This window comes from Phacochoerus africanus, chromosome 6, assembly GCF_016906955.1.
Source record: "Phacochoerus africanus isolate WHEZ1 chromosome 6, ROS_Pafr_v1, whole genome shotgun sequence".
NCBI lineage: Eukaryota > Metazoa > Chordata > Mammalia > Artiodactyla > Suidae > Phacochoerus > Phacochoerus africanus.
In genome coordinates, this window is record NC_062549.1 from 118,332,610 (window position 1) to 118,358,614 (window position 26,005).

The following is a 26,005-nucleotide window of genomic DNA, read 5'->3' on the forward strand; positions in this document are numbered from 1 at the left end:
CATAAGGAAGTTCCCCAGCCAGGGGTTGAATTGGAGCTGCAGCTGAGGCCTACACCACAGCCACAGCAATGCCAGGTCTTTAACCCATTGGGTGAGGCCAGGAATCGAACCCACATCCTCATAGAGGCAATGTCAGGTCCTTAATCCACTGCACTGCAACGGGAACTATGATAAAGCTCTGTTAAATGCAGCTGTTCTCATCTGTTCAAGAATTACCTATTGCTGCTTCTGTGCTATAAGGGCAGAAATGAATAAATGTAACAGAGACCTTATGGCCTGCAAAGCCTAAAATACTTACCATGTGGCCCTTGACTTACAGGAAAAACAATCCCGGCTCTTTAAACAATCCAGTTCAACTCTTGTTTATGAATGCCTACTGTGTATTAGGCACTGTCCTAGGTGCTGAGGATATAAAGCTCCCTTCCTCCAACAACAGCAGCAAAAAAAGTTTTCATTCTAGCCGTCAAGGATCTCACACTTTAATAAGGAAAACAGAAAGGTTTTCCTTTCTTGGAGAGGCAGCATGGCACAGGCTAAGAGTTCAGGCTCTGGAGCCAGATTGTCTGGGTTTAAATTCCAGTTCTACCGCTTTCTGTTTGGTTATGTACAATTTTTCTTACTTAAATTCCCTGTGCCTCATCTATGAAAGTACCTGCCTTTTGCGGTTATTATGAGCATGAAGTCAATTCATACATATGAAGTGTTTAAAACAGTGCCTGGAACTTAAAGAGCATTCTCTAAACATTAGGTATTTTTAAAGTGTGATTAATACATGAAGTAATATGAATGAACTAAAGCCATAGAGAAGAAGGAGCTTGAGTTGCAAACAGTGGTAGTGCTCAGAGAACTTGGAGGAAAGTGATGCAAAACTTTGAAGCCCATGGTTTGACTCTAACCTGCTTTTTTCATTTTTTTATTTCCTGAGCTCCTCTCCTCAATACCTTAGGCACACAAGACTACTTGTTAGCTTCTGAGTCTACCTGCTAGTCTCTCAATACCGAACTTTTTTTTTCTTATAAAAATTTTTTAATTGTTATTTCCCCAATACAATTTTTTTCTACTGTACAGCATGGTGACCCAGTTACACATAAATTTATACATTCTTTTTTCTCATATTATCATGCTCCATCATAAGTGACTAGACATAGTTCTCAGTGCTACACAGCAGGATCTCATTGCTAATCCATTCCTAAAGCAATAGATTTTATTTATTAACCCCAAGCTCCCAATCCCTCCCACTCCCTCCCCCTTGGCCACCACAAGTCTATTCTCCAAGTCCATGATTTTCTTTTCTGTGGAAAGGTTCATTTGTGCCACATATTAGGTTCCAGATATAAGTGATATCATATGGTCAATACCCGTACCTTTATTCCTGCTCATCCTTCTACCTCAAATGCTTTTTTCTTTCAAGACCTTATAGGTCTGTCTTAAATCCCATTGCTATAGAGACCTTTTCAAAGTTGCCCAAGTAGAAATTGTTCTTATTTATTCATTTATTAGATAGCATCATGTAGGTGAAAGATCTGAGTTCTAATTTGGGGTCTGCAGTGTGACCTTAACCAAGTTTCTAACTGCATCTCAAGTTCTTTGTAAGACAGAGATCACATTTACCAAACAAGATTATTGTTGTTAAATAAGATGATATAAGCAAAATGCCTGGCAGGCCCACAGTACTGTATGTACTCAGTAAGTGCTAGTAACCCTTCCCTCCTCTGTCTTGAAGCCTTAAACTCCAAATCAGATGCAAATCTAGGGTAAAGTAGTTTAATCTGATCTCAGTTTGAGGCCATGGGCCACATGTATTTCTGTTTGTAACCCTAGCACCCAGCATAGCACCTGGCTTAGAGTAGCTTTTGTTTGCATTGAGAGTTTAAGATCGCAGCTACTAGGTGTAGAGGTGGGCTGGAATCCAGTTCTGTGAAGGCCAAATCTAACTGACAGGGAGGATGTCGTGCAGATTTGTGCAGCGTTCAGAATGTGGCATTTATTTTAGAGCATTTTTTTAAAAAATTGTTTTGTATTATTCCCATGAAAGTGACCATTGCAGTGGCGAAAATAGGTTTTGTAATTTCACATCCTCTGAAAGCTCACATTTTTCTGCAAGATACTTCTAGGAAAGTTTTTGAAGTAAACATGGGAAATAGTTTTTTTAAATTTTTAAAAATTTTGTATTCTTTTATTACTTATGAATTTATTACATTTATAGTTGTACAATGATCATCAAAATCCAATTTTATAGAATTTCCATCCCACACCCTGAGCGCATCCCCCCACCCCCCAACCTTTCTCCTTTGGAAACCATAAGTTTTTCAAAGCCTGTGAGTCAGTATCTGTTTGGCAAAGAAGTTCGTTGTGTCCTTTTTTCAGATTCCACATGTCAGTGATAGCATGTGATGTTCCTGTCTCATTGCCACTCCTCTGTTGATGGACATTTAGGTTGTTTCCATGTCTTGGCTATTGCAAATAGTGCTGCCATGAACATCGGAGTACATGTGTCTTTTCCAGTCATGGATTTCTCTGGAGAGATGCCGAGGAGTGGGGTTGCTGGGTCAAATGGTAATTTTTTTTTAGTTTTCTGAGGAATCTCCATACTGTTTTCCACAGTGGTTGCACCAATTTACATTCCCACCAACAGTGTAGGAGGGTTCCCTTTTCTCCACACCCTCTCCAGCACTTATTGTTTGTAGACTTTTTAGATGCTGGCCATTCTGGCTGGTGTGCGGTGGCACCTCATAGTGGTTTTGATTTGCATTTCTCTAATAATGAGTGATGGTGAACATCTTTTCATCTGTTTTTTGGCCATTCATATGTCTTCTTTGGAGAATTATCTGTTTAGATCTTCTGCCCATTTTTTGATGGGGTTGTTTGTTTTTTTGGTACAGAGCTGCAGAAGGTGTTTATAAATTTTGGAGATGAATCCCCTGTCAGTCGCTCCATTGGCAAAGATTTTCTCACATTCTGGGGGTTGTCTTTTCATTTTGTTTAAGGTTTCCTTTGCTGTGCAGAAAGTTTTAAGTTTAATTAAGTCCCATTTGTTTATTTCTGTTTTTACTCCGGTTACCCTAAGAGGTGGATCTGAGAAGATGTTGCTGTCGTTTATGTCAGAGAATGTTTGGCCCATGTTTTCCTCTAAGAGTTTTACAGTGTCTGGTCTTATATCTAGGTCTTTAATCCATTTTGAGTTTATTTTGTGTATAGGGAGTGTTCTAATTTCATTCTTTTCCATGTGGCTGTCCAGTTTTCCCAGCACCACTTAGTGAACAGGCTGTCTTTTCTCCATTGTATATTCTTGCCTCCTTTGTCATAGATTAGTTGGCTGTAGGTGCATGGGTTGAATTCTGGGCTTCCTCTTCTGTTCCAGTATAGATCTGTATTTCTGTCTTTGTGCCAGTACCACATGGTTTTGATGACCGTTGTTTTGTAGTATAGTCTGAAGTCAGGGAGCCTGATTCCTCCAGCTCCATTTTTCTTCCTCAGGATGGCTTTGGCTATTCTGGGTCTTTTGTGCTTCCAAACACACTTTAGAATATTTTGTTTGAGTTCTGTGAAAAATGTCCTTGGTAATTTGATAGGGACTGCATTGCATTTGTAGATTGCCTGGGGAGGTATAGTCATTTTGATAATACTGATTCTTCCAGTCCAAGAGCATGGTATGTCTTTCCATCTGTTTGTGTCGTCTTTGATTTCTTTCATCAGTGTCTTACAGTTTTCAGAGTACAGGTCTTTTGTCTCTTTAGGTAGGTTTACTCCTAGGTATTTTATTCTTTTGGATGCGATGGTAAATGGGATTGCTTCCCTAATCTCTCTTTCTGATCTTTCATTGTTAGTATATAGAAATGCAGTCGATTTCTGTGTGTTAGTTTCATGTCCTGTGACTTTGCCAAATTCATGGATAAGCACTAACAGTTTTCTGGTAGATAGAGTCTTTAGGTTAGGATTCTCTAGGTATAGTATCATGTCATCTGCAAATAGTGATAGTTTTACTTCTTCCTTTCCAATTTGGATTCCTTTTCTTCTCTGACTGCTATGGCTAGGACTTCCAAAACTATGTTGAATAGTAGTGATGAGAGTGGACATCTTGTCTTGTTCCTGATCTCAGCAGGAATTCTTTCAGCTTTTCACCATTGAGAAAGATGTTTGCTGTGGGTTTGTCATATATGACGTTTATTATGTTGAGGTAGGTTCCTTCTATGCCCACTCTCTGAAGGGTTTTTATCAGAAATGACTGTTGGATTTTGTCAAAGGCTTTTTCTGTGTCTATTGAGAGGATCGTATGGTTTATATTCTTCAATTTGTTAATGTGGTGTATCACACTGATTGATTTGCAGATATTGAAGAACCCCTGCATCCCTGAGATAAATCCCACTTGATCATGATGTACAATCCTTTTAATGTATTGTTGGATTCAGTTTGCTAGGATTTTGTTGAGGATTTTTGCATCTATGTTCATCAGTGAAATTGGCCTGTAGTTTTCTTTTTTTATGGTATCTTTGTCTGGTTTTGGTATCAGGGTGATCGTGGCCTCATAGAGTGAGTCTGGGAATGCCTCTTCCTCTGTGATTTTTTGGAATAGTTTCAGAAGGATAGGTGTTAGCTCTTCTCTAGATGTTTGATAGAATTTGCCTGTGAAGCCATCTGGTCCTGGACTTTCGTTTGTTGGAAGTTTTTTAATCACAGTTTCAATTTCAGTCATTGTGATTGATCTGTTTGTCTTGTTTTTTTCTTTTTCATTTAAAATTTTTTCTTTTTGAGAAGTGTGCACATATTCCATAATTATTTTTAATTACAACAATAATAAAAACTCCATTAATGAAGCAAATCTTGTTAGAAACTAATTAAGAAAACTTGGTAGAATTCAAATTGGAAACAGTTTGAATTGACAATTCTGAGTGTATAGTGGTAAGAAACTATCTATCATACAGTAATTACAGAACACTTTAAATCTTACCCTTCAGCTATATCTTCATAGCTCTTTTATAATTGTAGGTAACTAGCTAGTTAACTAATTCCAAAGTAAAAATATTCATTACTGTATACAATTTTGTTTTCATGTTCAATAATATCTAGTGATTGGTTTGCATGGTTTAGGAAGAATGCCTGTTCTTTAATTTTTTTTTTTTTTACAAAATAAAATACATATAATTAAACAGAATTACATTCACACAGATTATTATATTATGGATCTTAAGAAACCTATTAAGCGACTCCCTTTGGAGAAGTGGAATGGAAAATATGCTGAGACAAATAGGAAATTTATTCTATACTTTATCCCAATTTTATGGCTTTCATCTTTACTACTTAGTTTTATCTATTACATTTCAATTTTTCTTTAAAAATTAGCATTATATTAAATTGTTATATTATGCAACTAAAATTTATAAAGAAGAAAGCCTTATATACCATTAAATATTTTACATAGCATAGTAAAAAGAATAACAACTGGTAAGCATAACAAAAATAATACACCCTCTGAAAATAAGTAAAATATAAAATGCATAAGTTGGTTAAAAAACAGTGTAACTATATAAATATGTCCTCACAATTTGTTGCATCTCATTGATTCTTTAATAAAGGCATTACACCATTCTAGGTAATGTGATAAACAAGACATTATAGACTTTACATTGTACCATGGAAAGAAATGGTTATTAATAATACAATTGTAGACCTATATTATTTAATTGTACAGTTGTATTATTTAATTATGATTATCATAAATTCTTTGATGGATAGGAAATCAGAATCAGATGTAGGAAGACTTCAGCATTGCAAGAATGATGTCAAATGACCCCCTTCATGGTGGATTATGCACTTATTTACTATGAGATATATTTCTTCTTCAGAGATTCCTTGTTTGTGTATCAATTGTAGATTTTTGGTTTGCAGGTATTCTGAAGTTTTGATATAAGAGTCTATATGTATACGAGATTGTTTTAAGTTGTTCTCTTAATTGCAAGTTCATCTCCAGTATCCTGCATTTGTACCCACCTCTTCTCATGATTTCTGATTTTGGTGGTATAATCGTGCATGGATGATTTCGTATCTTTACTGTATGTATACTTTTACTGGTAAGCCTTGTCATTTGTGGAATTTTTGTTTCCTGTTGCTGTCTTTTCTTTTCTGCCTAGAGAAGTTCCTTTAGTATTTGTTATAAGGCTAGTTTAGTGTTGTTGAATTCTCTCAACTTTTGCTTATCTGTGACGGTTTTGATTTCTCCTTCAAATCTGAATGAGAACCTTGCTGGGTAAAGTAATCTTGGTTGGAGGTTTTTCCTTTCATCACGTTAAGTATATCATGCCACTCCCTTCTGGCCTGCAGAATTTCTGCTGAAAAATCTGCCAATACCCTTATTGGGGTTCCCTTGTATGTTACTGGTTTCTTTTCCCTAGTTGCTTTCAGTATTCTCTCTTTGTCTTTAATTTTGGTCACTTTGATTAATATGTGTCTCGGGGTGTTCCTCCTTGGGTTTATTTTATATGGTACTCATTGTGCTTCCTGGATTTGAGTGAGTGGTTCCTTTCCCATGTTAGGGACATTTTCGGCTATTACCTCTTGAAATATTTTTTCTGTCCCCTTCTCTCTGTCCTCTCCTTCTGGCACCCCTATAATACAGATGTTGCTGCATTTAACATTGTCCCAGAGATCTCTGAGACTCTCTTCATTTGTTTTCAATCTTTTTTCTCTTTTCTGTTCTGCATCCGTAATTTCCACTAATCTGTCCTCCACCTTGCTTATTCGTTCTTCTGCCTCCTGTATTCTGCTGTTGGTTGCTTCTAGTGAATTTTTTATTTCAGTTATTGTATTTTGCATCTCTTCTTGTTTTTTTTTTTTTTGTTGTTTTTTTTTTGACTTTTTGCCATTTCTTGGGCCACTTCCGTGGCATATGGAGGTTCCCAGGCTAGGGATCCAATCAGAGCTGTAGCTACTGGCCTATACCACAGCCACAGCAATGCGGGATCCGAGCCGTGTCTGCAACCTACACCACAGCTCATGGCAATGCCAGATCCTTTACCCACTGAGCAAGGCCAGGGATCGAACCTGCAACCTCACAGTTCCTAGTCAGATTGATTAACCACTGAGCCATGATGGGACCTCCTCCCTGCATCTCTTCTTGTTTAAGTTTTGTATTTTGCATCTCTTTGCTCAGCATTTCCTATAAATTATCCATCTTTGCCTCCAGTTTATTTCCAATGTCTTGCATCACCTTCAGCATTAGTGATCTAAAGTCTTTTTCCTAGAGGCTGTTGATGTGGCCTCCTCTTTGTCTTCTGGAGTGGGATATCATTTTGAAAGTTTCCAGTCCATTTGGTTGAAGATTCCTCAGTATTTGGTTGTAAATTTTGTTGTTTTTAGGAGAGAAGTTGAGCTCCAGTCCATCTGTTCCACCATCTTAATCCCATCTCCTTGGGAAGTAGTTTTCATATGTGAGCCTTTACTCCTCTTTTTTCTCCAAACTTCAAATGTTCTTAATCTAGGCTTTTGGAATATAGGCAACAATATCATTAATATGATTGGGGAATTATCATAATAATACAACTCTTACAGTATTATGTAAAAACATTAAGTGGATGTTTCTTGTATTTCTTTTTACAAATTAATCAAATATGAAACACTTTATAAGTGGGTGTAAGTATAAAAAGTGGGTTATCAACCACAGTGTCATACCACCGCGGCAGTGAAGTTTGAAAAAACTTCGAAGATTGAGAACCAAACAGAATGACATTGTAGAGTTGAAAAGGCCTTCACAAACCTAACTCAATCCACTTCTTTTTCTCTCTCTCTCTCTTTTTTTTTTTTTTTCTCCCCTGGGCTGCACCCTCAACATGTGGAAGTTCCCAGGCTAGGGGTCAAATCAGAGCTATAGCTGCCAGCCTAGGCCACAGCCACTGGAATGTGGGATCCAAGCCACATCTGCGACCTACACCACAGGTCATGGCAGTGCTGGATCCTTATCTCACTGAGCGAGGCTAGGGATTGAACCCTCTTCCTCATAGATCCTAGTCTGGTTCGTTACCACTGAGCCATGATGGAACCTCTCTGACTTATTTTTCAAGTTAGGGAATTGAAGGGTTTTTTTCTGCCAAGAACACTTAAGTGGATTTGGAGTAAGAGTTTAAATCTGTTTCATATGTATTGCTTATTGTTTTTGGTTTTGGTTTGTTTGTTTGTTTGTTTTTTGTCTTTTGGGCCTCATCCATGGCATATGGAGCTTCCCAGCTCGCCTACACCACAGCCACAGCAACGCCAGATCCAGGCCTCTTCTGTGACCTGCACCACAGCTCACAGCAACGCCAGATCCCTAACCTGCTGAGCGAGGCCAGGGATCGAACCTGCAACCTCATGGTTCCTAGTCGGATTCATTTTTGCTGCACTAAGATGGGAACTCCTTTTTTTATTGATTTTGTTTGTCTTTTTGTTGGTTTGTTTTTGGCCAAGCCAATGACATGTGGAAGTTTCCTGCCTGGGCATTGAACCTGTGCCACAGCAGCGTCCCAAGCTGCTGCAGTAACAGTACTAGATCCTTAACCCACTGCACTAAAGGGAACTCCCTCACATTTATTGCTTTAAATGCTAGAATAATACAAACAAAACACTCCCTTGTTTTAATGGCAATTCTTCCTATCTTTGTGGTGTTTTTTAGTGTTGCTTGTTCTTTTTTTAGATAATAGACGATTTATGGTAATCTCATCTTATGAACTAAGATTTAACATCCAATCATATGTTCAATAAGAAATTTAATTAAAATGATATGTATTAAATCGCTATAAATTACATGCCAGCATAAAAAAATCTAAACAGTTGAACTAGTCTTAGTTAACTTTTACCAAGTTTTTCCCATCAGCACTTGGTTACTGTGTCTATATTTCTATAGTAGATAAGTATTAGAATGTGGGAAAAGTTTAAAACATCTTTAAAAGAATAACCCAAGGAATTTCCTTGTGGCTCAGTGGATTAAGGATCTGGCACTGTTACTGCTGTGGCGCAGGTTCTGTCCCTGGCCCCAGAACTTCTGCATGCCATGGGCATGGCCAAAAAGAAAAAAAAAATAACTGAAAATAGAGGGAGGAGGGAGTAGTAGTAGTAGGAGTTTAGGGTTAGTAGATACAAACTGTTACATTTAGAATGGATAAGCCATGATGTCTTACTGTATAGCACAGGGAACTATATCCAGTCTCTTGGGATAGACCATGATGGAAGATAATATAAGAAAATGAATGTATATGTATGACCAGGTCACTTTGCCATACAAGAAGGAATTGCCACAACATTGTACATCAACTATAATTTTTAAAAAGTGTAAAAAAAAATAGGAAGCAGGAGAAAAATGAACAAATTCAATTTGTTAACTTTCTCTGCACATCAGGGAAAGACCATTATTATTTAATTGTAGCAGAATAATTTGAGAACCACTTGTGCAGAAATTTTTTTTCACTATTTTCCACTTTATTTCTTGAATTATTTAAATACTTTTGCCCAATTCGATTGATGTTTATGAGCACCTGTTCAATATTGAATTTTCTAAGATGCAATATAGAAAGTGTAAAGCTACTTTTTTTTTTTTGCCTTTACAGTTAGAGTTGCTGCAGGATTAGATAGATGATAATAAACTTGTTGACGATACTTCCATGGATATATTGCCTGGAGATTCTGTTGAGCAGATGTAGTTTGTGAATCTGAAAAACAGTTTTTTTGTGTATGTGTTAGGGAAGGAAATAGTATCTTATTTCACTGGTTGTGAACATTTCAAAGTATTCTAATATTGCCTCACATTTAAAATTTTCCAAATGAAATATCCCATAAATCAATTTGAGTTTTTGAATTGATAGTTTTTAAATGTGAAAAGTTGTTATAAAACTGATGGCGTGTCTTTTGATAGATGGTATTTGAGAATCAGGACAGAAAGGTTGAATACTAGGCTATGATGGACATGCCACATTGTTTATCTCATTTAATCCTCACAACAACCTCTTTTTATTTATTTTTTATTTTTAGGGCTACATGTGTGGCACATGGAAGTTCCTGGCTAGGAGTCGAATCAGAGCTGCACCTGCTGGCCTGTACCACAGCCATAGCAATGCCAGATCTGAGCTCCGTCTGCAACCTCTTTTTACAAGAAAGAAAAAGCCTCAGGTTAAAAACCTGATTATTTATCTATGGAAAAGCAGAAACTTAAACTTCAAATCCAACGTGCTTTCCAAACATCTCTTCACAAGTTAGGGAAGACCTGTGGAAGATTTTGTGGCTTAAGATGGAAAAGGTGACCTGTGCAAATAATAGTGATAATTCATTTCATGTGAATGTTTCTGATAGTTGGGTGTATCTTTTCATACAGGAGAGTGAGTATCAGAGTGAGCATTGAACTACAATCAGTATCTAACCCAGTTCACAGAAAGGTTAGTGTTTATTTTGCAATAATTTTTTTTTGAAATAGGGTAATTTCTGAACATTATAATTATTTTTGTTCTTTCAGAATGTGAGATCTTTTGTTACATCATCTTGCTTTTTAATTTTGGGCTGTATCGTAACTTGCACATCTAGGTGGGGTAGAATCTACTAAGACAACAACTGAGATGAGAGATTATTATACCATATGTTTCTAAAGCATGCAGGATTTGGGGATTGGACAGTAGTCTCCTTTGGTTTGCCCAATGCATTTTTTAAGTTGCTAGAATATATCTTGCTACCCTGTAGAATTGGGGTTTCATGTAAATGTGAGAACAGAATGAATTGAGGCATTGTAGGGAGATGTTCTTGAAGCTTTTTGCCTTTTGAAGAGAGGCATTTAGAGCATCAGTCTAATCTGATTTAAAAGTATAAATCATTAACAGGGATGTGGATATAGAATAGAGGGCTAAGTAATACAGTAGCTTTTCACTGTCATTGCTTTCCTTAAACATATTCAAGGACCTGGTAGTACTAGTAACAGCTTCAGTTTTTTATAGCATCTTGGGGTGGATTTCAAGAAATGCTTACATAGAAGCTGCTTTAAGAACAGAGCCTTCTGAGGCAGAGCAAGTACCTAGATTGTTAATTTTCCATAGTAAAGATTATATATTATACTTCTTACATGTTATTCCTTATGCCTGCTGTGCCTCTTCATTTTCTAGCTCTGTTTGTAAGTGGTTTAGCAGTTCCTCAGTAACCACAAGTAGATTTTATTTCAAAGTAGAAATTTATTCTTAACCTGAATGCTCTTTCTTTATTAGTCTTCCATCATATTGCTATTCCTGTTTTCCTTATTCCAATGTTTCCTGACATACGTATTTTCTGTGTACCTTGTCAACTTTAGCTGCTGTGATGGTCTGCCATATGGTACATTTAACTAATTTAATTACCTGAAAAGTGGTTTTTATGAATGTGAAAACAGATGGAGTTCCACATCAGCAGCCACCTGGAGTGGGAGGGAATAGGCTCTTAGGAATAAGCCCTGGTAGCCTGTCACCTGATACCCCTGTCCTCTGCCTGAGAGACAAATGCTCCTTTCTTATCTAGGGGGGATGATTGTTGCTTCTGCTGATGTATTTGTCACTTTGGAAATACCAGTTAACTCGAAGGAAACTGAAAGTATAATTGAGTATGATATGATCAGTGGTTAAAGAATATTTTTGTCATGGAATCATCGTGCAGCAAGGGTTGGGTCTGAACTTTCCTAAGCCTCTCATAGAATGATATTCCTCAGTTCTACCTCCTAGCATTTAATTAACTTTTATAGACTCCTTCCTTTCCCACCCTCCACTCCATATGGCTCTCAAGGAGCAGTATGTCTATCAGCCCTTAAGATATTAAGTCTCCAAAAAGCCAGTGAGAGTCCAGCAGCACCAGAAAACAAAGCCATTTGAACTACAGCAGTGTTAGATTGATGTTACTGCGTGATTTCACATCCAAGAAGGAAGGTGTTACTCTAAAAGCCAAATCTACTTTTACACTGAAAAATAACAATCTTTCTTTTAGGATTTAGTTATCCGTCTGACTGATGATACTGATCCATTTTTTCTGTATAACCTTGTTATATCTGAGGAAGATTTTCAGAGGTAAGTCTATTTATTTTTCTGGTTTTATATTTAAGAATAAGTAAGTTTTTAATGTTTTATGAATTATTGGTACTGTTCTCTTTGAAACACATATCTGTTAAGAACATTTAGGTATTTTGGGAGCCCTGGACCATTTATACTGTGATTACTCAGGCTGTTTTTGAAAATAAATATTTCATAGATTATCAGCATTCTGCTTATAACGCTCAGAAATTTGCAATTTGAGCTAGATTTTTCACCTTTTATCTCCCATTGAATAAACTATATATTTTTTGATTTTTTAATTTTTAATTTTTTTCTTTTTAGGGCCACACCTGCAGCATATAGAGGTTCCCAGGCTAGGGATCAAATCAGAGCTACAGCTGCCAGCCTGCGCCACACACACCAGATCTGAGTCAGGTCTGTGACGAACACCACAACTCATGGCAATGCTGGATCCTTAACCCACTGAGCCAGGCCAGGGATGGAACCCGTGTCCTCATGGATCCTAGTCGGGTTCGTTAACTGCTGAGCCACGACAGGAACTCCTAAATAAACTATAAAAATCAAAGTTTCCTGGAGTTCCCGTCATGGCGCAGTGGTTGACGAATCCGACTAGGAACCACGAGGTTTCGGGTTTGATCCCTGCCCTTGCTCAGTGGGTTAACAATCTGGTGTTGCCGTGAGCTGTGGTGTAGGTCGCAGACGCGGCTCGGATCCCACGTTGCTGTGGCTCTGGCGTAGGCCAGTGGCTGCGGCTCCGATTCGACCCCTAGCCTGGGAACCTCCATATGCCGCGGGAGCGGCCCAAGAAATGGCAAAAAGACAAAAAAAAAAAAAAATCAGAGTTTCCTTAGTTCTTGATTATAATGGGTATTCAGTAAATAAATAGTCTTTCAGGGTGTTATTTATGATCGTTTAGTAATTAAAATTCTAAAAAATAAATCTCTTTCCTGTCTTCTGAATAGTTTAAAATTCCAGCAAGGTCTTCTGATAGACTTCTTAGCTTTCCCACAGAAATTCATAGATCTCCTTCAGCAGTGTACCCAAGAACACACCAAAGAAATTCCAAGGTAAGTCTCTGGAGAGCACTATATCATTAAGCTTCCCTCAAAACAAACTCTTTTTTTGTAGGAAAAGTTGATGGCAAAATATTGCCCAAGTACTATAAGTACCCTTGTCTATTTTTAAAGCTGTGGTGAGAGCTTCATAAATTTCAGATTTATAAAATCAGAAATATTTATCCCTTCATTTTCATATCTTAACTGTTAAAGTTAGCTGAAATATTTAGCAGCATCAAGTATATATTTTTTCTAAAGGTTATTTTCCATTTATAGGAAAATAAAGTTATTGCACAGCAACGGAAACCATCAACAAAACAAAAATACAACCTACTGAATGAGAGAAAATACTTGCAAATGATATGACTGATAATGGGTTAATATTCCAAAATACATAAATGGCTCGTACAACTCAACATAAAAAAAAACCCACACCGTAAACCCATACTATAAAATATTGACTATATTCCCTGCATTGTACAATATATACTTGTAGCTTATTTATTTTATACATAGCAGTTCTGTCTCTTAATCTCATACCCCTATCTTTCCCCTCCCTGCCTCCCTCTCCCCATTGGTAATCACTATGTATCTTTGAGTGTGTTTCTTTTTTGTATATGTTATATTCTCTGGTATGTTGTATTTTTTAGATTCCGCATATAAATGATATCATACAGTATTTGCATTCTCTGACATTTTGCTTAGCATAATACCCTCTTAGGTCCATCCATGTTGTTGTAAATGGCAAAATTTCATCCTTTTTTTTTTTTTTGGCTGAGTAGTATTCCACTGTGTGTGTGTTTGTGTGTAGATAGATATAGATATAGAGCACATCTTTATCCATTCATCTGTTGATGACCATTTAGTTTAACTTCTATATTTTGGCAATTGTAAATAATGCTGCTATAAACATTCGGGTGCACATATCTTTTTGAATTAGCGTTTTTGTGTGTTTTAGATATATACCCAGGAATGGAATTCTGTTTTTAGTTTTTTGAGAAGCCTGAATGTTTTCCATAGTGGCTATACCTAATTACATTCCCACCAGAAGTATAGCAGAGTTCCCTTTCTCCCACATTCTTGTCATTTGCTCTTGTGTTCTTTTTGATGATAGCCATTCTCATTGTGGGTTTTTGTTTTTTGGGGTTTTTTTGTTTTTGTTTGTTTGTTTGTTTTTTGCTTTTTAGGGCCACATCTGCGGCATGTGGAAGTTCCCAGGCTAGGGGGTTGAATCAAAGCTGCAGCTGCTGGCCTACGCCACAGTCACAGCAACCTAACTAAGAACCTTGCTGTGCCTTCGACCTACACCACAGCTCATGGCGGGACTGGATCCTCAATCCACTGAATGAGGCCAGGGATTTGAACACGCATCCTCATGGATATTAGTTGGGCTTGTTACTACTGAGCCACAACGGGAACTTCCTCACTGTGGTTTTGATTTGCATTTCCCTGATGATTTGCCAGGTTGAGCATCTTTTCATGTGCCGGTTGGCCATCTATACATCTTGGGAAAAATGTCTTTCAAATCTTCTGTCCATTTTTAAAATCAGTGTGGGTTTTTTTTGTTTGTTTGTTTTTGTTTTTGTTTTGATGTTGAGTTGTACGAGCCATTTATGTATTTTGGAATATTAACCCTTTATCAGTCATATCACTTGCAAGTATTTTCTCTCATTCAGTAGGTTGTATTTTTGTTTTGTTGATGGTTTCCTTTGCTGTGCAAAAACTTTTTTTTTTGGGGGGTCTTTTTTTATCTTTTTAGGGCTGCATCCAAGGCATATGGAGGTTCTCAGGCTAGGGGTCAAATCAGAGCTGTTGCTACCAGCCTATGCCAGAGCCACAGCAGCACCAAATCTGAGCCGTGTCTGCAACCTGCACCACAGCTTAGGGCAATGCTGGATCCTTAACCCACTGAGCAAGGCCAGGGATCAAACCTGCAATTGAATGGTTCATAGTTGGATTTGTTTTGGCTGCGCCAAGACAGGAACTCCCAAAAACTTTTAAGTTTAATTAGATCCCACTTGTTTATTTTTGCTTTTTTTTCTTTGCTTTTTAGGAGACAGAGCCAAAAAAATATTGCTACTGTTCTTGCCAGAGAGCACTTGCCTATGTTCTCTTCTGGAGTTTTACGGTTTCTGGTCTTACATTTAGGTCTTTAATCCATTTTGAGTTTTAATGTATATGGTGTTAGAATGTTCTGATTTCATTCCTTTACATGTAACTGTCCAGTTTTCCCAGCACCACTTATTGAAGAGACTGTCGTTCCCTATTGTGTATTCTTGCCTCTTTTGTTGTAGATTAATTAATTGTATAGTGCATGGGTTTATTTCTGAGTTCTCTATTCTGTTCATTGATCTGTGTATGTGTTTTCTTTGTGTCAGTAGCATACTGTTGATTATTGTAGCTTTGTGGTGTAGAGTGACGTTAGGGGGCATGATTCCTCCAACTGTTTTTTTTTTTTTTTCCTTAAGACTGTTTTGGTGGAGTTCCTGTTGTGGCACAGTGGAAACGAATCCGACTGGGAACCATGAGGTTGCGGGTTCGATCCCCGGCTTCGCTCAGTGGGTTAAGGATCCAGCATTGCCATGAGCTGTGGTGTAGGTTGCAGACCTGATCTGGATCTGGTGTTGCTGTGGCTCTGGTGTAGGCTGGCGGCTACAGCTCTGATTTAACCCCTAGCCTGGGAACCTCTACACGCCATGGGTGTGGCCCTAAAAGGACAAAAGACCCAAAAAAAGACTGTTTTGGCTATTTGGGGTCTTTTGGTTTTCCATGTAAATTTTAAAATTAGCTGCTCTCAGAATTCCTGTTGTGGCTTAGCAGGTTAAGAACCCGACTAGTATCCATGGGGATATAGGTTTGATCCCTGAGCTTGCTTAGTGGGTTATGGATCCAGTGTTGCCGCAAGCTGCAGCATAGGTTGCAGATGCCACTCAGATCTGGGTGTTGCTGTGGCTGTGGCATAGGCTGGCAGCTGCAGCTCCAATTCAACCCCTAGCCTAGGAACTTCCATGTGCCACAGATAACAGCCCTAAAAAAAAGATGAAAGAAAAGTTGTTCTAGTTTTGTGAAAAATGCCATTGGTATTTTGACAGGAATTGCATTGAATCTATAAATTGCCATGGGTAGTATAGTCATTTAAATCATATTAATTCTTCCAATCCATGAACACGGTATATCTTTCTGTTTGTATGTCTTTAGTTCCTTTTATCACTGTCTTGTAGTTTTCTGAGTACAAGTCTTTTAGCTAATTAGATTGATTTCCTACCTAGAAATTTTCTTCTTTTTGGTGCAGTTGTAAATGGAGTTGTTTCCTTTGTTAGTTTATTAGTGTTCAAGTATATATATAAATATATATTTTTAATTTATTATTAAAGTATAATTGATTTATAGCAAGCCAATTTCTGCTACACAGCAAAGTGACTCAGGTATACATATATTCATTCTCTTTTTTTCCCATACCCATGGTGTATGGGTGTTCCTGACCCGGGAATCAGACCTGTGCTGCCACAGGGACAAGACCGGGTCCTTAACCTTCTGTGCCACAGCAGGAACTCCTATATTTTTTTTAATGTCATTTTCCATCATGGTCTATCTCAGGAGATTGAATACTGTTCCTTGTCCTATACAGTAGGACCTTGTTGTTTATCCATTCTAAATGTAATAGTTTGCATCTCGAGTGTATGTTTTTGTAATGAACTTGGCAAAAGGGAAGAATCAGATTTGTGTGTGTGAATATCCATATTCATGTAGTGCTAACACCTGATCCTTTCATTGTAAAGTTCCCCAACTTTATATCTGTAAGTTTCATTAATTGATGATTGTTTGGGAGTTCCCGTCGTGGCGTAGTAGTTAACGAATCCGACTAGGAACCATGAGGTTGTGGTTCGATCCCTGCCCTTGCTCAGTGGGTTAAGGGTCTGGCGTTGCCCTGAGCTGTGGTGTAGGTTGCAGACGAGGCTCGGATCCCGTGTTGCTGTGGCTCTGGCGTAGGCTGGTGGCTGTAGCTCTGATTAGACCCCTAGCCTGGGAGCCTCCATATGCCACGGGAGTAGCCCAAGAAATGGCAAAAAGGCAAAAAAAAAAATTGATAATTGTTTGAATCAGTTATTTCATTAGGAACTACAGAATTACGCTTTCCTAGTTCCATCATTCTTTCTGTATTTATTAGATGTAATTCTATAAAGGAGAACTTTCCTTCATAAGTTAGATCTATTTGATTACTCCGAAAATTCATATGGGAAAGGATAAGTTCTCAATTCTTTTAAATTGTCAATTTTCGAAGTAAGGACTTGTTACTATAGTTACTTTTGTGATTTCAGTGGGGTTTTGGTTTATTTTTGTGTTTAGTCTTTTGCTTTATCTTTCTCCTCATCTGTTTCTCATTGTGAACTCATGGACATTTATGTTCATTGTGTTCAATCAATAGATAAATACCAATTTTACTATTAACAACAGTTAATCCAGTTTTACCATTGGGAGTCCTTTCATATTAACTTCTATGATTCTAGTTTGCCCCCTTTTCTGATTCTTCTAATTATTGGTGATCCAGTGGAGCTCATGATTCAAGGGGAGAGCTTCACTATTTCATAAATGTGTAATGTGACACTTTCTTTTCAAAGGTTTTTGCTACAGTTAGTTTCTCCAGAAGCTATTTTGGATAACTCACCTGCCTTTTTAAATGTGGTAGAGACAAATCCTTTTAAGCATCTTACACACCTCTCACTAAAACTTTTACCTGGGAGTGATGTGGAAATAAAGAAGTTTCTAGCAGACTGTTTGAAATGTAGCAAGGTAAGATTTAAATTTAAGTTATTCTTTAAAAATAAATCCCAAAGTTCTCTGATAAACCACTGAAAAGCTATATTGCTATTAGATTTTATTTTCAGAATAAAGGTTTTTAAAGATGTCCAGGAAATTTTTATAACATATAATGACTATTTTATTTTATTGTTTTAGTCAAGGCGCAGCAGGATAGAACTGGACCAGGAACTGAGAAATTTAGATCCCAGGGATTTTACTAATTTTCTGTGAGCTTGAACAGGTTACTAAAACTCTTGGTGTCTTGGTTTTATCGGTTGGAAGATATATATGGAAATATCTACTCTATCTAGTCTATATGTATATGAATTTTTGGCTGTACCTGCGGCGTGCAGAAGTTCCCAGGCCACGGATCGAACCCACAGCAGTGACAATGCCAGATCCATACCCTGCTAGGCCACCAGGGAACTCTTAGTCTATCTTAAATGAGATAAGATATACAGAAGTGTCTTGAAGATTACAAAGTCCTCTATAATTATATGAGGTATACGGCACAAAGAAATGACATTGGGATGCCTCTTAAGAGTTTTCAGAAAGTCTTTTTAGTCAAATGCTATGGATTACTGCATCTGAAAATTTAATGGTTAGGAAAATCTAGAGATCCTGCTTGTGCATATTTTAACTCAGAAGATCTGAGGTAGAGCCTGAGATTCTGCATTTCTGACAAACTTCCAGGGTGACACTGATGCTGTACTTTGTTACACTTTGGCTAGATACAGATGATTAAATTAAATTGTAACTGCTTGATTTTATTATTTTTATAAATAGGAAGAAAAATCATCATTAACACAAACACTAGATGACGTTACCAGGCAACTGAATTTCACACAAAAGGTAATTCAGATTTCATTTTGTCTTTGTAAAGCCATCCAGACATGGTCTATGAATTGCTTCTTGTATCAAATCTAGGCTTTTGTATGTTTTTTTTTCAAAGCATGCCACATTGATTCCCTCTCCTTTTTGCCACTTTCCCCTACCAATTAGTGTCTTAATCTGTTGCTTTTTCGTCATCTTTTTTTTTTTTTTTTGCTTTTTTAGGGCCGTAACCGAGGCTTATGGAAGTTCCCAGGCTAGGGGTCAAATCAGCTGCCTGCCTACGCCACAGCCACAGGAGATGCAAGCCTTGTCTTCGACCTGTACCTTAGCTCATGCAACACTGGATCCTTAACCCACTGAGCGAGGCCAGGGATTGAACCTGCATCCTCATGGATGCCAGTCGGATTCATTTCAGCTGCGTCAAAACAGGAACTCCCTGATGCTTTTTCTTCTTGACATTTGATATTATCCAAACATTTCTCTTATCCTCAATTATGACATAATCTCCAAATCTTCAGTAAGTAAGGTAATGTATAGTATCTGTCACATCCTTCTCTTTTATTCACCTCATTCCTCTTGTCAAATGGTTTTTTCAGTTCCTTTCTTCTAAATCTTTCCCTTCCTTTCTTATGTTAAGTCCAGAATTAATTTCTCTGGTAGGCTTATCATCATTTCAGTCATAGCTACTCCTAAAAACTGAGGACCAAATTATCTGATAAGCTGTATGACTTCAGGTAGAAAATTGTCCTGCTCCACATGGCCCATCTTGGGAACCTGTGTTACTAAGTTTTAGATGTGTAAGTAAATGGGTTGACCCTTGATACAACAGGGGTTAGGGGGCCTTGGCCCCCTGTTGTTCTTCAGCATTACGGTTGAAAAATCCATGTATAACTTTATAGTCAGGCCTCCATATCTGGATCCACATCCTCAGATTCAACCAACTGTGAATTGTATAGTACTGTGATGTGTATTTATTGGAAAAAATCCGAGTATGAGTATACCAGTACATTTCAAACCTGTGTTGTTTAATATTGTTGAGGTCTTCAAGTTCAAAAAATCTATGTAAGAAAAGGCTTTGCTGTGTCTTAAAAAGCTATAATTCCATTTTCTTCAGTATCCTTTGCAAATATTGCCAGGTTCGTCTAACAACGTATTCAAACGTTTTAATATTTTGTATTCAACTGTTACACAGACATTATCGGAAAAAATTCAAGAATTAGATAAGTTACGGAATGAATGGGCATCACACACAGCAACATTGTCAAATAAGCATTCTCAGGAACTGACAAATGAGAAGGAAAAAGCTTTGCAGGTATGAACATTTAAAAAACTAGAAAAATATTTTGTTACTGCTGTTAGTCATTTTGTTAATTATAAAAATAACATTTGCTTGCTTCAGAATTTTCAAACAGTGCAGAAGTATATAAAAATTAAATCTCTCCTTAGAAGTCTTACTGCCTAGAGATAATTTATAAACTTTTTTTTTTTTTTTAAGGTGTACCCATGGCTTATGGAAGTTCCCAGGCTAGGGATTGAGTCAGAGCTGCAGCTGCCAGCCTACACCACAGCCACAGAAATGTGGGATCCAAGCTGCATCTGCAATCTACATCACAGCTTATGACAACACCAGATCCCTAACCCACTGAGCAAGGCCAGGGATTGAACCTGCATCCTCATGGATATTAGTCAAGTTCATAACCCACTGAGCCACAATGGGAATTCCTATAAACATTTTGTTACTTGTTTTTCCAGACTTTTCTCTATATATGTAAATAATATGTAATTTATAAATAGTTTATATTTAGAAATTTAGAAATACGTAAATTTGGAGATATGTACATGTACATCTGAGTTTGGGTTTTGTCCTAAGCTAATGAGGTCTTGATATTTTGATTGTAACTTTTCTTCACCTAACATGGTTATCACAGGTTTCATTTTTTATCAGTTTAGAAGTGCCTGCATAGAGTTCAGTTTTTGAACATAACAAATTATTCATTTATTTATTTAGGGCCACACATGCAGCATATGGAAATTCCTAGGCTAGGGATTCAATTGGACCTGAATCTGCTGGGCTATAGCAATGCCAGATCCGAGCTGCATCTGCAGCCTACACCTCAGCTCACAGCAATGCCAGATCCTTAACTCACTGAGTGGGGCCAGGGATCAAACCCTCATCCTCATGGATACTAGTTGAGTTTGTTTCTGCTGAGCCACAGTGGGAACTCTAAAAATTTTTTTTTAAGTACTTACTCAACTGGTGGACATTTATTCAAATTTTGTTTATTTATTGCAAATAATGCTGCAGTGAACACTGGACCTCTTTTTTTTTTTTTTTTTTTTTGATCTTTCTTATTTTAGGTCCATGCTCGGAGCATATGGAGATTCCCAGGTTAGGGGTCCAATTGAAGTTGCAGCTGCCCACCTACACAGCCACAGCAACGCCAGATCTGAGCCGTGTCTGCAACCTACACCATAGCTCACAGCAACACCAGATCCTCAACCCACTGGTCGAGGCTGGAGATCGAACCTGCATCCTCATGGATGCTAGTCAGAGTCGTTTCCATTGAGCCATGATGGAAACTCCTGCCATGAACATTTTTGTTCCTAGAAGTGAGATTTCAGTATACCCATATAAAATATTAATGGGTATTGCAGACCAAATGGAAAAAAGATTGTACCAAATGGAATCTCAAAGGTGGTGTCTGACTGTACTTGGTTCCCTATATTCCTGATAGTATTATTAACCTTAATATCTGTTATACTGATGATAGTTTTAATTTATATTTCTTGTATTTTAATGAAGATAAGTATCTTTTATAGGACTTTTGGCTATTTACATTTCTTCTGTGGATTATTTTTTAATATCTTTAGCTTACTTTTTCTGTGATTATCATTTTCTATTGCTTTGTAGTATAGATATATTTTATACCTTTTATATCATGTTATTTTCTTTAATATTATTCCTTAATATTAAATTTTATTTCTGCACTTTGCCAGATGTTTGCATTTCAGGGTACAGAATGATAATTTATGTGTACTTTCAATCAAATTAAGATTCAGAAAATTATACCACGCATCTAGGTTCTCTTGTGTGCCTTCCCAATGCATTTCCTACTTCCACAGGAGGCCTATCACTCTTAAGACTTCTATCTTTATTTATTTATTTTTTTTAGGGCTACACATGCAGCATATGGAAGTTCTCAGGCTAGGGATTAAATTGGAGCTGCAGCTGCTGGCCTATATACCACAGCCACAGCAACTTGAGATCCAAGCTGCATCTGCAACCTATACCACAGCTCATGGGAATGCTGGATCCTTAACCCTCTGAGCAAGGCTAGGGGTCGAATCACATCCCCATGGATGCTAGTCGGGTTCATTTCCACTGAGCCATAGATGAGTTTTGCCAGTTCTCAAACTTCATATAAGTGGACTAATGCAGCATGAACTTGTGTGGCTTCCTTACTCAGCATAATATCTCTGAGATTCAGTTATTTCTTGTGTTTTTTTGTTGTTGTGTAGGATTCTATTATATGATTCTACTAAAATTTATCTGTTTTCTTCTTGGCATGCATTTGAATTATTTCTGACATTTTGCTATTACTAATTAAACTGTTAGGAACTTTGTTGTACATGTCTTTTGTAAACATATGTACTCATGGAGTTCCCTTGGTGGCGCAGTGGTTAAAGAATCCGACTAGGAACCATGAGGTTGTGGGTTCAATCCCTGGCCTTGCTCAGTGGATTAAGGATTCGGCATTGCTGTGAGCTGTGGTGTAGGTCACAGATGCGGCTCAGATCTGGCGTTGCTGTGGCTCTGGTGTAGGCCAGCGGCTACAGCTCCGATTAGACCCCTAGCCTGGGAACCTCTATATGCCATAGGAATGGTCCTAGAAAAGGCAAAAAGACAAAAAAAAACCCAAAAAACATATGTTATCATTTTCGTTGGGTATATATTTAGGATTGGAATGGCTAGGTTCTAGTGGAGGCGTTTGTTTAGCTTTAGTAGAAACCATGAAACAGTTTCACAAAGTGGATGTATCAGTTCACGTTGCCATTCTGTGGTGTGTATAGTAGTACCTCATGATAATGACCACTTTTTCATAGGCATATTGACTTTGGATATCCTCTTGTGAAAGGCCTATTTGAGTCTTTCACACATTTTTTAACGTGCAGTTAGTATTTTTCTTACTGATCTGTAGGAGCTCTTTGTGTATTCTGGGCATGAGTCCTTTGTCAGATATATGTATTATAAATATTTTCTGTCTGTGGCTTGCCTTTTCATTTCTGGTGTAAAGTAAGAATATTATATCTTTACCTACTACGTATATTATAACATACACAATATGCATTTGCATTTATGTCTCTCGCCATATGTAGCTCTTTTTTATTTGTTATCCACTCTGTCAATCTCTGTCTTTATGGGTTAATGCCTCATTTTATGGAAGCCTTTGCCCACCCAAGATTAAGAAGATATTCTCCAGTATTCCTTTCTAATAATGTTTTCTTCTTGAATTTAACTCATTAATCTGTTTGGAATATATTTTGTGGCGTATAATACTGAGATGGAATTTTTTTGACATATCGTCACTGACTTGTTCTGATACCATATGGTGCCCAGTGATTTAAAATACACACTTTAGGAGTTCCCGTCGTGGCGCAGTGGTTAACAAATCTGACTAGGAACCTTGAGGTTGTGGGTTCGTTCCCTTGCCTTGCTCAGTGGGTTAAGGACCCGGCATTTGCCGTGAGCTGTGGTGTAAGTTGCAGATGCAGCTCGGATCCCGTGTTGCTGTGGCTCTGGCGTAGGCAGGTGGCTACAGCTCTGATTCAACCCCTAGCCTGGGAACCTCCATATGCTGAAGGAGCGGCCCTAGAAAAGGCAAAAAGATCAAAAAAATAAAATAAAATAAAATAAAATAAAATACACACTTTAAGGAGTTCCTGATGTGGCTTTGTGTTAATGAACCCTACTAGTGTCCATGAGGATGTGGGTTCGATCCCTGGTCTTGCTCAGTGGGTTGGGAATCTGGCATTGCTGTGAGCTGTGGTACAGGACATAGACGTGGCTTGGATCCCATGTTGCTGTGGCTGTGGTGTAGGCTGGCAGCTACAGCTCCGTTTCGACCCCTAGCCTGGGAACCTCCATATGCCGTGGGTGTGGCCCCAAAAAGACTAAATAAATAAATAAATAAAATGCAGCTTTTAAGATATATTAAATTTCTTTATTTGGTCTCACTTCTGGACTGCTGGGAAGAACTGATATCTTTGGAATTCTCTTGTTCAGTGGGGAGAAATATCTCTTCATTTATTCAGGTCATATTTGTTTAAAGCAAGCTCATAGTTTACTGTTTATTTCCCTCTTTTCCTTTTTTATTTGGCAGTTTTTGTTAAATTTTTCTTTTTATGGCCATACCTTCGGTATATGGAAGTTCCTGGACTAGGGTTCAGATCTGAGTTGCTGTTGCCAGCCTATGCCACAGACACAGCAACATTGGATCTGAGCCACATCTGTGACCTATGGCACAGCTTGTGGCAAAGCCGGATCCCCAACCCACTGAGCAGTGCCAGGAATTGAACCTGCATTCTCGTGGATATTATGTCGGGTTCTTAACGCACCAAGCCACAGCAGGAACCCTTGTTAAATGTTTTTGCCTAGAGGTTTTACAGGTTTTTGCTCCATAAATAGAACCATCTATATACCCAGCCACTGTGATCATTTCTTAGTGTTTATTATCATTGTGTATTACAGTCATACATGTTAACTCTAGGTTATGTTTACATATTTGCAGTTTAATTTGCATATTCTAGTAGTTTTGGAATTGATTGTTTTAGGCTTTTCAGGTAGATTTTTGTTGTTGTTGTTTCATATTTGCCTGCCCTATGGCATATGGAGTTCCTGGACCAGGGATCAGATCCGAGCTGCATTCATGACCTAAGCTGCAGCTGCAGCAATACTGGATCCTTAACCCATTGTGCCGGGCCGGGGATGTAACGCTCCCAAGACACTGCTAATCCCATTGTGCCACAGCAAGACCTCCCATTTTTTTCTTTTTATGGCTGTACTTGTTGCATATGGAAGTTCCCAGGCTAGAGGTTGACTTGGAGTTGCAGCTGCCACAGCCAAGGCAGTACTGGATGTAAACCACATCTGTGACCTAGCAACAGCTTGAGGCAAGGCCAGGGATCGAACCTGCATCCACATGGAGACCACGTTGGGTCCTTAACCTACAGAGCCACAGTGAGAGCTCTTCAGATATGTATGTAAACTATAGAAAATGGTAATTTATTTCTTCCTAAGACTTAGATCTTCTTTTCTTATACAGAAAAGTAATAAATAATAGAGGAATTGTATCTTGTTCCAGTCTTTTTTATAGATAACTAAAATCTCTCTCTTTTTTTTTTTTTGTCTTTTTGCCTTTTCTTGAGCCACTCCCACAGCATATGGAGGTTCCCAGGCTAGAGGTCTAATTGGAGCTGCAGCTGCTGGCCTACACCACAGCTCACAGCAACGCCAGATCCTTAACCCATTGAGCAAGGCCAGGGATCGAACCCGCAACCTCATGGTTCCTAGTTGGATTTGTTAACCTCTGTGCCACGATGGGAACTCCTAAAATATCTCTTTATTAGGTATGTTTTTTACTCTGCATTTGAGAAAGTTTTCTTCTGTCTGGCTTCCAAAAAGTGTAAGTCAGGTGAAATGACTTTTTGGGATTTAATCAAATAATCATAATATTTTTTTTTCACTTTAATAATGTAGTAATGATAACAATAGATTTCCAAATGAGCTGTCTTTGAATTCATTGAATAATACTTAGTCAAAGAGATTTTTAATATCCTCCTGTATCAGTCTGCTCATATTTAGTTTAGGGCATTTGTATATTTATTTGTAGGTGAGAAAGGTCTAAGATTACCATTTTCCTGAACACTGTGTCAGCCTGTTAATTAAAATTACGGGTTTTGGGCTATGGTATTAGAATTATGCTAGCATCATGAAAGGTGTGAGAACATTTTCTGTTTTTTTTTTGTTTTTTTGGTCTTGTTGTCTTTTCTAAGGCTGCACTCACGGCATATGGAGGTTCTTAGGCTAGGGGTCTAATTGAAGCTAGAACTGCTGACCTACACCACAGCTCACGGCATCACCGGATTGTTAACCCACTGAGCGAGGCCAGGGATCAAACCCACATCCTCATGGTTCCTAGTCGGGTTCCTTAACCACTGAGCCATGATGGGAACTCCATTTTCTGGTTTCCTTGATGCTTTGGAACAGTCAGATAATGAGGAATTTATCTTTTCCTTGAA

General features: G+C 38.0%; 1 protein-coding gene across 1 annotated transcript in view; it reads left to right on the forward strand.

Moving 5' to 3' along the window:
* SASS6 (SAS-6 centriolar assembly protein) overlaps positions 1-26,005 on the forward strand; it is a 59,950-nt gene that overhangs the window by 2,017 nt on the left and 31,928 nt on the right. Inside the window, 6 exon segments of the mRNA XM_047785207.1 lie at positions 10,334-10,394; positions 11,953-12,032; positions 12,980-13,084; positions 17,692-17,863; positions 18,659-18,724; positions 19,899-20,018. Coding sequence (XP_047641163.1) covers positions 10,334-10,394; positions 11,953-12,032; positions 12,980-13,084; positions 17,692-17,863; positions 18,659-18,724; positions 19,899-20,018 — 604 coding nt within the window.